General features: G+C 34.4%; 2 protein-coding genes across 2 annotated transcripts in view; both read right to left on the bottom strand.

Moving 5' to 3' along the window:
* LOC109822258 (rac-like GTP-binding protein RAC2) lies at positions 549-4,498 on the bottom strand. Its single transcript, XM_020388429.1, has 7 exons — positions 4,339-4,498; positions 4,129-4,216; positions 3,675-3,784; positions 3,522-3,585; positions 2,041-2,105; positions 1,453-1,518; positions 549-828 (listed from the first exon to the last, which is right to left on the bottom strand). The coding sequence occupies exons 1-7, from the start codon at positions 4,438-4,440 to the stop codon at positions 730-732; spliced, it is 594 nt and encodes a 197-aa protein (XP_020244018.1). The 5' UTR covers positions 4,441-4,498; the 3' UTR covers positions 549-729.
* Positions 7,319-15,003, bottom strand: part of LOC109820769 (decapping nuclease DXO homolog, chloroplastic) — an 8,480-nt gene continuing 795 nt past the window's right edge. Inside the window, exons 2-14 of the mRNA XM_020386964.1 lie at positions 14,882-14,998; positions 13,446-13,666; positions 13,278-13,343; positions 12,848-12,926; positions 11,376-11,455; positions 11,197-11,220; positions 10,930-11,054; positions 9,775-9,988; positions 9,625-9,678; positions 8,679-8,725; positions 8,368-8,452; positions 7,723-7,786; positions 7,319-7,626 (exon numbers count right to left, since the gene is read on the bottom strand). Coding sequence (XP_020242553.1) covers positions 7,523-7,626; positions 7,723-7,786; positions 8,368-8,452; positions 8,679-8,725; positions 9,625-9,678; positions 9,775-9,988; positions 10,930-11,054; positions 11,197-11,220; positions 11,376-11,455; positions 12,848-12,926; positions 13,278-13,343; positions 13,446-13,666; positions 14,882-14,998 — 1,280 coding nt within the window. The 3' untranslated portion in view covers positions 7,319-7,522. The remainder of the gene's footprint in view (positions 7,627-7,722; positions 7,787-8,367; positions 8,453-8,678; positions 8,726-9,624; positions 9,679-9,774; positions 9,989-10,929; positions 11,055-11,196; positions 11,221-11,375; positions 11,456-12,847; positions 12,927-13,277; positions 13,344-13,445; positions 13,667-14,881; positions 14,999-15,003) is intronic.

The following is a 15,003-nucleotide window of genomic DNA, read 5'->3' as shown; positions in this document are numbered from 1 at the left end:
GGAATGACATCTTATTGTCCTCCTGTTTATGTGTTGGCTTGCACATGGATGAAGAAAATATTTTCTTCATCCATGTAAAATTTCAAAAGATTAATAATCATGTGCCTTGTTTGTGCTGGCATCCCATGATGTCTTCTCACTAGAGAAAATAGAAATTTGTTCTAGAGATTGTGATAATGTAGTTTATTGGTCCATTTTAGATCCATTCATTAGTCGACAGCTAAGCCGACGGGCCTGCGTATACGAAATCAAAGCTCTAGATTGATAAATGGTCATTTGACAAATGTTCTGTATACATTGACTAAGTGACTGTTCAGATAATGAAAGGAGCACAAAACAAATACCTCTACTACAGGTGGCATTTGTCTGTAAGCAAGTCATTATCATTTGAAAGAGAAATTATTTCTCACTAAAAAGGGAGAGTGTGAATGTTACCGTGCCATCTCACTCACATTAGGCCTCTGGAGATGTCAGGTTGACAAAAAGTCATAAAATTTTGATTGCTTCCTCTTTACTCAGTCAGTGCGTTTGAGTCAGAGAGGAAGAAATAAAGTAGAGAAAACAGTTCCGCATAATCTCAATCTTATGTTAAAAGCATATAAATTTTACGAAATTGGTATTTAGACATTGAAACTATTTTTATCACAAATGTAAACTGCAAATTAAGCTGTCACTAATAATTAAATAGGCAGCAGCTCCATTAGTATATTTTCTGACTGGATGCAGAAACTAAAGGATCGGGCACAACTTTTTCTTTTTCTTCTGTTTTATGGGTCTTGGAGGTTGAAGTACGATTTTGATCGCAGAATCGAAAACAGCCTTCACATTCTGCATCAGGACATATTTCATCAGTACTAATAGGACTTTAAAGCTATAATGAAATAGAATAAAATTGCAGCGATAATTTCAAGAAATTCTATGAAATGGTGACTATGTTATTCTGTTCCATGAAAAGAAAATATCATGGATACTAATTCATACCAAGCACTGTTAGTTTTATCCCTGTCAATAAACACCTATGTGCATCTATTGCTTGCAGATGAGCCCAACACTTAAGTTCTTGAAAAATATATGGCTGAAATGCATTAGGATCTTTTGGAAAAAGTATAGTTAATTATGGACTGGACTCATTGTTTCATTTTCTTGAACCATACAAAAGTATATATGTGCAAATATATCTGGATAGAATATAGTTGTTATGGCCACGCTCACATAAGAAGGGATATTATTACTTGAGCCTCTTCATTGTTAGTGTCAGGTTAGTTTTATTAATGGTACACACAAACTTTAGTCAGAAAAGTTACAGTGAAAACTAATTAGAATCTCTCACATCCAGAGCAACGATATTTTCACATCAATACTAATAGCACGTCAGGGCTTAAAACTTGTGACAACAGAGAAAGACTTCACTCTGAAATCCTTATATAGCATATAGAATGGCTGCACACAAACCTGCTGAGTCTTAGAACTACACTCAACGTATACCGATGCTCCTATTTGCTTCTTTAGTTCCTCACCCTGAAAATAAAAACATCAAGGCATAGTGAGTCCATTTTTGGCTGAGAATAATCTTGCATGCAATTACTGAGCTAGTAACAATAATGTTTCTTTGTATTGGTGGTTCTTTATTTTCAATTTTATTGGAACCATAAATGTAGATTAATATCTTAGAGTGTTTATGTTCCTGCAAAATGCCAATGCAACTTTAAAAGAGGTCTCAAAAGATGTCAATTTCTGTAATATGGCCCCTTAATCAAAGGTTTCTACTTCTGCATATAGTTTGGGTGCTAAAAAAGAACATTGAGGAATAACAGAATCACACCCTGATTATAAATCTAGATTCAACTAAACACTTGTATACAATGACAGTACACATTTCTTAGGAAAGAAGAACACGAGTACGTTTCTCCATTAATTAGAATGTTCCGAGTATCGCCTATTACTTACCAGCATAAACAGTAGTAAAAAGTTTATCATGCATGAAATTAATCGCAAAATTTTAACCATAAAATGTGGCGGTAACAGGAAATTAAAAATTACCTGCGCTGTTGAGATAGTAGATGCACCAGGGTGGTCCGTCAGAAATTGTGGGTCATCTCTCAAATCTGATAAGAACACATTCATATATTACCCTCAGTAAGCTATTCCTCCTTTGGACAAAGAAAAAACCAGGCTAAACTTCAGAAAATTCCCCTTAACATTTTCACTGCCAGAAATATCACCCTGTCTAATTCTACCCATCCATGTGAAAACTGCAGTTACACTGTTAGGGGGGTTTTCTGTTAAATTCTTGAAGTTCAAATGGAATTTTCTGATAAATCCTAAACTTAAAAGGGGGCTTTCTGACATTTTGAAAGTTATATCTGGTAATCATCCAATGTTAAGGGGGTTTTCTGTGCTCAGATTACAAATTGTCCGCGCACTCTTGACAATAAAGTAGATCTCGCTTCCACAACTCTCGGTCGCATATTATCTTAGACCTTATTCTTATTACTATCCTTATCACTTTACTGAAGAGGGAAGCCATTTGTGCGAAATGTTCCACGTATATATCTCCATAAGAAAATAGTTTGAAAGGTAAATTACACTTAACCCCCAAGAACATCAAGCACTTCGTAGTAAACCCCCGATGATTTTTGCAGAAAACCCCCAATCTCTTTGGGGTAAATTAATTACCCTACATCCCAATAACTTTCAAAATGCCTTCTTATGTTGTTTTCTGGTTCTAATTCATGGCTGTCATCTGGAAAATGCAGAAACTTATTGGGATTTTTCAACAACATGTGAAAGTTATTGCGGTTTTACTGCAAAACTCTGAAAGTTCTTGGGGGGGGTTTTGTGTAATTTAACCTATTTTAAATTATTCTATGTTTGCAATATATTCACATGTCCTTCGAATGGGTATAGTTGAGACAAGACTTGACATATTCATACATAATGAGATATCCTTGTTACTTTTTATCTAGGATAAATGCTTTGCCATCGTAGCAGTCATATATCAACCAATAAATTTCACAGGTTCCATTCTCTCTAACAGGGAAACTGTACTCGGTTAAAGCTGTATTAGAGCATCTCCGACCCAACTCCAAATACCCATTTTAATGCAAATTCAGCGCCAATTCTTCCTCCAACCCAATGCCAAACTTAGCGTCATTTTAAAGTGGTGCTACAGTATTGCGCCAGGAATGGCTCAACATTGTAGATATGGAGATTTTGGTTTTTTCCAAGTTTGCCCTTATAGTTTGTTATAACAAATTAAATATTCCAACCATATCCCATTTTATAGTTTGTAAATAGAAGGAATATTCTTTTTGATGTAAAATTTGGTGTAAAGGTTGGAGATGGAATAGTGATTTGGTGTAAAAACTACACCAACTTGGTGTAAAAACTACACCATTTTGGATTTTTGGGTTGGAGATGCTCTTAGAATTTACAACTTTTCGGAAATTACTTGTCGATCACTGGATAAGACAACTAAGATAGTATGAAGAACCGATACAGGAGCAAAGATAAAGCTGTACCTAGTTTGGTGCCCACAAGCACAACGGGGACTGACTCGGCATAATGTCTAAGCTCCGGCATCCACTTTTGTCGCAGAGACACACCATATTCATATTAATAAGCAATCTATAGTCGATAACATTATATGAGAGGAAAAAGGATTCAAGCTTTACTTTCTTGCTGACATTCTCGAAACTAGCCCTGCTGATGAGGGAGAATGCTAGGAGGAAGACATCAGCTCCTCTGTAGCTAAGAGGCCTGAGCCTGTTGTAGTCTTCTTGACCTGCACAAATTCAAATGAAATGATATCTGCATCTAATTTTCAAATCAAGCCCCTTATAATTTTCCTGGCAAATGATATCAATGTGGTATTTTGCCTCCAAATGCAATTACGGAATTTTTTTTTGGCAGACTAATTATACTAAAAGAGATCACCAAAGTGATATTTGTGTCTAAACCAAGATTCACGGTTAACCCATCGACAGCCACATTTGCGCTAAAATTTAGTATCTTTTTTCATTAAATATAGGTAGAATATTAAAGAAATTTTTTATAGTATTTCTATATAAACTATGCAACAATCTAACAATAGTACTGAAAGAAAATGACAGCAACAAAAGAAAATACCAGCAGTGTCCCAGAGGCCAAGATTAACGGTTAACCCATCGACAACCACATTTGCACTAAAATTATCGAACACAGTTGGAACATAATCCTGCCAAAATCAGGAAAATCACAAGAATCTATCAATACCCACAAGTGACTGCATACATAGAAATAATACATAATATGAAAAAAAAATACTAAACAAGAAAAAATGTGAAGTAAGAGAGAGACATTAGGAAAAGTGTTACTAGTGTAGGATATAAGGAGGCAAGTTTTGCCAACAGCTCCATCTCCAATCGTCACACACTTTATAAACCTTGAATTGTTGCTCATTTCTTCCTTCTATTTCTCCTGAAGAACAAAGAAATGAATATATAAGAAAATAACTCTCTTCAACTTGAAGGCTCTATGATGAGTTTCTTTCAGCTGTCAAAAGAGAGGGGGGGAGAGAAACCTTAGTCTCACAAAGAACATGGAATGATTCTGTCTCCTCTCTCTCACTAGTTAAATGTACGTAGTTAGTTCTGTGCCTGAATTATTAACCGTAGGATTAGCATCAGACTGTCAGATATAGATTTTGGCCCAAATGTCACCAGACCATGCCTTAGCTGGCTGCCAGTTAAGTGCCCATCAGAAAGATTTAGCTTTATATTCACTTGATTAATGTGGAATTTGAGTAAGAAGAATCTATTTAAGAATCGTATTAGCATCTGCGCGTATTTTTCAGAATTTTGTTATGTCCTTCGGTTCTTTGTATAATTGGTTATCAGTTTTCAGTTCAATTTACTGTAGTAAAAATTTATCCATTTGGATTTACTTCATGAACTTGAGTTTCAGATTTGGATGAATTAGCTTGATGATGACAGAAAATTTACATAGTTTGAAAGCTCATGTCATTTTGGTAGTCTATTTGATAATTTGTTTCTTAAATTAGATCTGAATTTATTTGAAGCTGACAGGATGATATTCTACCGAGACGTAGTCATTACATGGGCAATAAAACTTTGAATATCAATTCTAACCTTTTAAGAAGCAACATAACTTAAACTTCAGAAGTTGATAAGATGAGGAAAGGCCATTAAGAAAAGAAAACGCACCAAATTATAAGAAAAAGCCAATGATGCCGAAGAAGAAATTAATAACGCAACCAGAATGATCAACTTGAAGAATTCTTCACTTATAGCCAATACTTATGCGAAAACTACAGTGATGCATATGTTGCATATTGATTGCTCACTAACTTGATGATATGTACTAATCACAAAAGATTGTGACAATAGTGCTCAGAATGAAATAATGCTAGAAGAAAGCACATACTGTTTATGGAGCACTGACAGTTCTTTCAATTTATATATCAATCTAGACGCGAGTATATTAAATTTAAAAAAGAAAAATATTGTATCATGTATCATGCATGACACATGACATACGAACACTTCATTCCCTATTATGATCAAGAGTTTCTGAGCCTGATATGTATCTCTTATGCTCTTATTATACGGCTTATTTGAGTTAGCTTTTTGAACCAAAAGCTTAGGCTCTTAATATATTGGACTGCTTAAATTGTCAAATTATAATCAGATTACTCTTAGATTCATACAGTCAAACTACAGTATTATCGTCACAATCAGAATAATTTAGGACTTGAGCATATTGAAAAGGACTTTATATAAGTTTGATGACACTTACTGAGGTCCTCCAGTCCTCCAGTCCCATCCTTTTTGCCTTTATCATTGCCATCTATTTTGGAGAGCTTTTTTTTTCTCCTTTTTTTTTTGGCCTTCCGGTTGACTGCTAATTAGGTTTGAAAACCAGTTAATGATAATCATTTTACAATCACAGCAAAACAGATACTTAATTTGCAATAGAAATGCACTTTGGACAACAAAATATGCAAATTCCTAACTTGTGTAAGTAACTTAACATTGGATTTGGAATTGGAAATACATTTCCTATGGCTTTGAAGTTGATTTCTTGCAAAAAATAATGCATGCAGCATATTCTACATGCAACATTTGTTGCGTTTACGATTGAAGCAAACCAAACAGCCGCTCAATTAAAGCTTTATTCCTTCATGTTAAATTTCAACAAGTAACATATAACATGCGACATTTGTTGCATTTACAATTGAGCAACCAAATAGTTGCTAAATTAAAACTTTCTTCCCTTATGTAATATTTCAACATGTAACCTATAATGATAAATTTATACAAACAATGTTATGCTAATAGCAAAATAATAAAGGATTATGTACCAAAAAAATATTCAATAAGAACCACGTAAAAAAATATTCAATAAAAACCACGAAAATGTTACATATTCTATTTCAAAAGGCCAAAGAAAAGAAGGAAGACAAAGAAAACTGATTGAAACTGCTCGCATTTTCTGTTAGTCACAACACAAAAACGCAAAATTTACACAATAGATCTATCTGGTTCACTAAAAAATCTAGGATTTGGAATGAAAAAGCAATTCTAGGAGCAACAAGAGGTACTTTCGGTATAATAGGATTCCATATATTTTGTCTGTTTCAAAAAGTTTTTTAAGAAAATGTTTCTATAAAAATACAAAAGCAATCAATTTTTAGGGTTTGCCAAATCAATTTTCAGAGAGGATTTCGGTAGAATGCTTATACATTAATGCCACCTCAATATTTCCTCCTCTCTATTTTTCTCTCTTTTTCTAATTTTGCTTTCCTAATTTTCTTTGGTTCAGGGTTTGAACCAAACATGAGATTATGAGTTCTAAGATTTCTTTTTCTATTATCATGTTGAATTCAGATAAAAAATTAGCAATTCCAAGATACCAATCAAAAGCAATAGATTTGATTTGATGATAGAGATTCTATTTCCTATATTTTTAGGAACTGAACCAAACAGCCCCAGTGAGACAAATAGGCATGATACAAGAAATGTTAATGCCATCCACATCACTGATATCACTATCAAACACCCTTATGGCTCTACTCATGAACTTTAAGCCTTTTCTCTATGCACAAAATCCACAAAAGAAGATACTAATGATGAAAATAATAATGCACACACTATGCCTTTGAATGCCACAGTGACATGCTTTGTGGGTTCACTCATGAGTCTCAACCAACCATCAATGCATAATGTCCCACATTTGATCATGCCCAGCATTCACCGATCACATAAACAAATTGAAACCAATCAGTAGAGTACAGAACAGCAGTACAGGACAGCAGACGAATTAAGTTAATGGAGCCATTCTCATAGAATATTGATCAAAACTTTATAAAAGTACTGCTACATCTGCAACACAAGTGGTTGTTTTACTTAGTTGATTAATTTATGTTACATACATCGACGCTCATGAAGACCGCCAAGGATATGATGGTGATTTATATCGTTGTGAGAAAGGAGGGGGCAAAAAATTTGTTGGTCTCAGTCGTTCAGAGTTGCTCGACATGTTGAGTGATTGAATCTGGACAAGACTGGACTCGAAGGAGCTCTAGGCGTTGAAAAGGGTGAACAAACTGCAGAACATAATCTTCATCTGCAAGCAAGGGGAAAAAAGAGGAGGAAATGGGGATAAGGATCCAAAAGAAATAATTAGAAAATGAAGAATTGCTGCAAGTGATCGAAAACTCACTCTCCTTGACAGTTCCATACAGCCAACACAGGACCTCATCAGCAAATGCGAGGCATACGCCCCCCTATAAAAAAAAAGCAGCAAGAACCAATCAGACAATGCTTCCAATAAAAATAAGAATATCATAACCTTTATCCCAAAATTTTGAGGTTGGGTACATGACTCTTATTCTTCTAGTTAGTTCTGTTTAAGGACCATCCAATCCACTAAATTAACCATTATCATGTCATTGCTTCCAACCACATCATATGCAATTTTGTTCATTTTCATTAAAAAACTAGGATACATGAAAAATATTATATTGCACAAATTACGTAGGAAGATTAAAATTTCTTCACCTCTCTACATATTAACTTTTCACATATCCAAATTCCAAGGCCTCATATCCATCAAAATAACTGTAAAATGCTGTTCCATATAGACGAAGTTAGTCAAGGGATTTCCTTGAAATACTAGTTTAAATTATTTTATTCCAAATATAGCCTGAACTTCTTTCCAGAGTTTGAATTTGAATGCGGGGCTTCCCATATTATCAGGGCATTGTATTACTATATTTATTGATTAATTAATTAACATTGACCAGCAGCCTATTGTTGTGAGGTGGAAATGGGTCCCTTGTTTTGACTTGCAAAAATGAAGATATACCTGCCAATAACTTTTCATCTTCACTCTCTGTGTTATGTCCTTAGTTCGTAGCCTCTCAGTACGAACTAATATGCCTGCATCATCCCTGTCAAAAATATCAGAGGATTGGTAAGCATGAAATGGCTGTATAAACTAGCAAGAAAGCGGTAGCAAATATATATAAGCAGGCAACACCCTGATTTGAATATCAAGAAAACCATGGAAAAGTTTAAAAAAGTAACATGATTTATGGAAATATAACACAACCTGATACATATGAATTCAACATCATGATAAGAAAGAAGAAAGGCATACGTAACAAAAATGGCTACCTGAACCCAACAACAATAAATGGGACACCTGCTAGGAACGATTGGATCTGCAACAATACAGAGAAACCAAACCATCATTTATACAGAACAACTTTTTTGATATTTGGCAATGACAATTAGAAGTTAAACGTCATATCGCAAGGGCTAATTTAAGAACTTACTAGAAGGAAAAAAAGGACTAGCATCAGAAAACAAAAACTAACTCTTCTCATTATCAAATAGCACTACCAACTGACTTAGAGAGATGGGGGCATGTCATTTCAGATAATTGAGATTTTTCTATACATCAGTAGAAAGCCAGTTAGTATGAGAGCAAGATAACTAGGTAAGTGTGCATCCACTTTAACTTTTGCTTGTTTACCTTCCAATTCATTTGTGTCCTTTTGCTCTGCTTAAGTGTCTTATCATCATATCATGTTTTTTATAATCCAGAGTTTGTTTATAATTTATGATTGTGGAGGCAGACAGAAATAAAAAGAACTAGAGAATGTTTAGGAGTGTTTTTCTACGAAGGACGGAGAAATACTATGCTCTAGAAATTAGCAAAGTACTCAGCATATGCGACCGTGTTGCTCTACATAGAGTTACAGTTCTGAAAGTAATTCAGCTATTTCATGCCTGCAGAGCAAGGACAACAGGGGGAATGTGTTAATTGGATTTTGGAAGCCTTCCTATATAAACCAATCCAGAGAGTGAGTTATGATGACGACAAGATAATTAAGTGAACGGGTAGTTGTTTTAAGTAACACTTGCATTTAGCAAGGTATTACTTCAGCTTTCATTTCAAGTAAGATCTCTTTTTTTAAAATTCAGAGTAAATGAAACATAGAAAAAGATAAAAGAACACGATAAATGATACTACACATAATCACATGACAGTGCTATAAATGTGGTGAGGTGCTAAAGCTAAAATTCATGAATTATAATATGGCAAGAGAGTTTTTACCCAGAATTTAAGCAATTTCTCTCTCTCGTATCTTTCTTCAGTGCGGTAATCCAACTAAGGTACACAAAAATTCAATGAGAGAAAACTGTCTTATCAATCAATATACCAAAGAGAAATTATTAAAATCAAGCATAGGGGCAAAAAATTTACCTCACGGCTTGTCTTCAGTTCTATGTAGAACTTTCTGCCATCATCAGGTGAATCACAGCAGTCCATCTCTGCACCCATAATAATACGATGTGCCCCTAACTTGGTTTTAATTACAGCACAGAACTCCACATTTGCATCAATACCTTTGCCATCTCCATCTATTTCTCTAGAGTTCTCAGTGGCAAGATTCTCAAACGAATATCCCCAATAGCATCTGGGATCATAAAGTAATAAATTGTCAGTACTCATATTCCCAACCCAGGGCATGCTAGCAGAACTAATGTATGTCAGCTGGCATCTAACTGTGTGAAAACAGAGACATAATTACACTTAAATTGGTTTTCCTCGCTAAAATTAATGCCTAGTACAGTCATATACAGAACTGAAATCCAGAATTCACTAAGAGAATCTATGTCTGACATGATCAGTGAGACTGAGGATTCTGCAAGTAAGTTTTCTGCTACATATACAAAGAAAGAATAATATCCTGTTCAGTTCCAGCAAGATGGTTTGTTATCAGGCAGTTGGAAGGGGGTTTGAGGATTCTTAAATCACCTTTGATTAGTGTTGCCCTCACCTGAGTAGCATGGCTCAATACTTGAAAATTTTAAAAAGCGCACATCAAAATTTGTTGAACAGATTGCATGCAATACCAAAGTGAGACACCTGCTCTGGGAGGTACCAGATAATTGAGAGACAGTTGACTGAAACTATGGAAGTAACAATAACAAGGAAAGATTTAGAAACTAGCCACTGGGTAATTATGGTGTATAGGTAAGTGAACAAATTGACAACATTATGGCAACAAAGGAGAAAACATCTTTTTGACATTTGAACTAATTATTTTTTATGAAAATAATTCTACCACGATGATAAGTCACAAGCAGCAGTATAAATAAAAGCTATCATAAGTCATATTCAAATGCCAGTATGTCATATTCAAATAATTCTACCACGATGGTAAGTCACAAGCGGTATACATCAAATCTGCCAATGACAAGGATAGCATGCGGCCATGGACAATAGCAACAGTACATCCTTGAATACATTACCACTAAAGTCTCAAAGTTTGAACCTTGAAAGGGATGCAATATATCCTATATTATAACTTGAAGAAATTTAAGATCATTAGAAGGTAAAGTAGCAGTGGTGTACCTTCTGCGGTCAATCTCACTTTTTGGCCTTTCAGGAAGCTTATGCACATTGAGATAAACAACACCTTTCCTTTTATGAACGCCCATTTTCCATGGCTCATTTCTTATGTAAGCTGTAGCTAGTATCTGAAAAGAAAACAGGTAAAGCCTCTTTTGCATTCATTCCAAACTGAAAGACAATATTACTCCAATCAAGCAATTCACCTAAGATCCCTAGTACTGGAACAATCAAAAACTAGCTTCAGGGCGATAGGAAGTAATGGCATACCTTATTGAGGTTGTTGCGAAAAGTCTGTCAAAAGCAAAACATAACTAAGTACAATAGATATCAAACAGATTAAATGAAAAAAAAAAAAAATCCCTAATACAAGCCTGAGGCATCATGATAAACTAATTGCATGACCAATCCAAACATTAAAAATTAAATGAATGCAAAAAAGTATTCACCACGAAATGTATATTCTGGAGAGGAATGTTTGTGTTCCTTATGCACCCAAGGAGATGACCAAACCCTTCATCACCCATATCTGACAGAAAGGATGATAAATAAAATTAAAACACAATACCAGCATAATTAAGAGCTATAGAAACAAACATTCAAAATAATATGACTGAAGGAAGAAACTTACTACTCCAAATCATCACAGAAAGAAACTTTAATATGGAACTTCATTACAAGATTCTGAACATCAGAAACATAAAAGGAAATAATAGACATAACAAGGGATACAGTTCATAGATTTGTATGTCTACAAGGATCCGACTACAGATTAGAAATTTAGGAGATAAGAATTTTCACATATCTGAAAGTTGTAGAACTGGATGAAGCTTTAACGACAGATACAAGTCACCATACAGGATAACGCATAAAACAAAACGCAACTGTAGCTACATGGTTCTCTATGTCATGTTATTTGTCTTAAAAAGCCCTGGGAGTTAGCCTTGCTGTGCCAGTCGAAAGTATGAGCCTTTAATAATAGTGGGTACTGAAACTGGCATGGTTTTATGAGTTTTTGGACTTCAATTGAATATTCTACAGAAATTCGATACAAAATTGGTTAAAACAGACTTTTAAAACACTATCTGTAGAGCCTACAACTAGAGTATTAGCCAGTTTAACTACATTACAAACCAGTAGTATCTACAAAAACCTGGAAGAGAGAACTACAAGCATGCTTGAGATATGGGAGTTCTTCCTTGTCTGCAGGTACCATATTATTTGCTACATTATTTATAGACAATATAACCTGAAATTTTAGACACTTAGCCAACCAGAAATTGACAATCTCAGGTCTACATACTGACGGATGGCAAATTAGATGAAGCAACTAAGTAAATAAAGGTACAAAAGAAAAGGGTATAAGTAAATGTTCCTCCATTAAACAACATGTCGAAAAGATAATATTAGTAATAACGAACCATTCTTGTAAGGAAAGGATCTTGTGTAACTAAAAAGATGAATGTTCATAGGGTAAACATAACAAATTGAACTGGTGTATGAATATGCAAGAGGGATATGACATACATAGAGGAAACAAGCAAAAAGGAGCAACAGGAAAATAAGAGAAATACCTTACAGCAGGGAAAAGCTAACATAAGATGATACGATTGTCTTCAAATCTTCAGGCAAGATGATAAATGATTGAAAATTAAAATACTAAAAGATGCAAAATCTATCTTATATGTGAGAATATAGGGATGTCTGAATCCTACATCTGTTTTTAGTCAATGTTTAATCATGTAACACTACCATCAGAAATTCATGAGAACATACAGCCAACATATGTGAAGTACTGTTTCTTTATAAGATCATCAACAAAGTGCAGTGACAATAACAAGTTCAAAATAGAAAATAATTAGACAGGAAGTAAGAAGGATTTTGTCTAGCGTAGTAATAACTTATGAAGAATATTGCATACCTCTTTTTTCAATAAATGACTCGAACCCCATATTCAAATTTGCTCCAACATCCTCAGATATCATACGTTTGAAAAGTCTCTAGCAGTACAAGAAAAGAAAGTGCAATTTACATTACATAAGAAGCATGTATATGGGCCAAATTTAAGTGCACAGTCATCTAAATAGTTACGTGCCAAACCAATTATGAGACACCCCAAAAGGGATACTCTTCCTTCTCTATAATTGATGTTAACACTCATATTAGATAAGATAATGATTTGGATAATTTCAATTTAAAAGTTAGCAACAAACATTAGCTATATGACGCAGATTAAATATAAGCAACTAATGCCAAGGCAGTAAGAAAGTTAACCTGTAGGATACAGATTCAAATTTAAGCAACTCATGCATACAAAATAAGAAAGTTGCAATTAATGTTTGGACTCTCACCAAGCTACGATCATCAAAATAGACATCTCCACTTTCAACCCGGCTATAGCATGCAATCTCGCAAGGCTTTTGGATGAAAATTTGCATGTAAAAAAATGTCAGCAAACCAACAGGATAAAATAAATTTTAAATAAAAGCAACAAAACAAAGTAAGCACATCTAAACTACCTCCTGAAATGCAATTGCTTTTCGAGATAGAGTTTCTTCACTCTTCGTGAGCCTCATTTCAGAAACAAAATTCTCAGGATTACGTCCATTGGAAAAGCGACCAAAACCAAAATTTTGCCTTTGGGGATAAGGACCTGGTCTCGGAAGCAGGCCGGATCCTCTACCACGCCCACCAAAGCCTCCTCTTCCATGATTATTTGTAATTTGTTGAGGAGGTAGAACTGCCATAGAGGTGATATTTTTGTTAGGAGGTAAAAAAAAAAATCCATAATTCTGTTGCAAACAAACCATTTCTTATTACAATTAGAAGAGGTTACATCAAACCCAAGAGAGAGCAGATATGTTAAACCGTGATCAAGTCAAATCATCTCAAACTTAATAATTGTATCTTCAAGAAAGCATTTTCAATGAGCTACAATAAGCTCAAACATCAACGCATGGATGCTCAAATATCAGTTTTACTTGATTACTATCCTATTAGGTCCCAATATATAGCTTTTAAACAGAAAATAACACATTGCAATTATTTACTCTCAAGCATTTTTAAATAGCAGTTGGCTCATATTAAACAGAAAATACAAAAACTATATTTATTAGAAGCAGACAAAACCAAAAATACACATTTCAGGCTTATAGATATTTCTATTCTAGCAGTTCCAATATACAACAAAATTATGTTAAAAACCCTAGTCCTGGATAAAGTTTAATCTTCCAAGAAATGTAAACCCAATTGTTTCCTTCTAATTCTAGCAAAAGGCTTTAATCTTGAACCAAATCATAACAAAAAAGACCAAACTAAATCTGGAACCAATATGTTGCTTTAGAACGGAAAAGTACAAGTTTCACTGTTTACTCTCAAGCATTTTCAGACAGTTGTTGGCCCATATCAAACTGAAGAGTACAAAACTATATCAGAATAGACAACATTTCACCAATTTAGACTCTTGAGCTTCTGGATATTCAACTATTCCAGCAATTTTAACACACAACAATAATTATATTATAAACCCTAATTCAGGAGAAAGTTTTAGCTTCAAACAAATGTAAAGATAATGGTACTTTCTAATTTGATAAAAAAGCTTCACTCTTGAAGCGAAACATGACAAAAAAATTCCAATTTTTAGCAAGCTACAGTAAGGCTCAATGCATGACATGTTCAGATTTTATCCTATGTATATCAAAATCTTGCTTTTGAACAGAAAATTACACCTTTCAACTACTTACTCAAGCATTTTCAGTTGTTGACTCAAAGTTACACCATAAGGAGATAAAACCCAGAGAGGCACAAAAAACACATTAAACTATTTGAGACTCTCAGCATTTATGTTATGTTAAAAACCCTAGTTCAGGAGAAAACTTTAGCTTCAAACAAATCTAAACCTAATTGTTTCTTTCTGATTCAATAAAAAAGCTTAAATCTTGACCAAAAGCTAAACCTGGAACCGGGAACCGACTCCTTGCTGCAGTCCTCACATACTCCTCATTATCAGAACCAAATAGATCTCTCTCCTCCTCCTCTTCCTCCTCCTCGATCTCATCCTCGTCACCAAACAGATCC

The sequence above is a fragment of the Asparagus officinalis genome, chromosome 8 (genome assembly GCF_001876935.1).
Source record: "Asparagus officinalis chromosome 8, Aspof.V1, whole genome shotgun sequence".
NCBI lineage: Eukaryota > Viridiplantae > Streptophyta > Magnoliopsida > Asparagales > Asparagaceae > Asparagus > Asparagus officinalis.
This window is presented reverse-complemented; position numbering and strand designations above follow the sequence as displayed.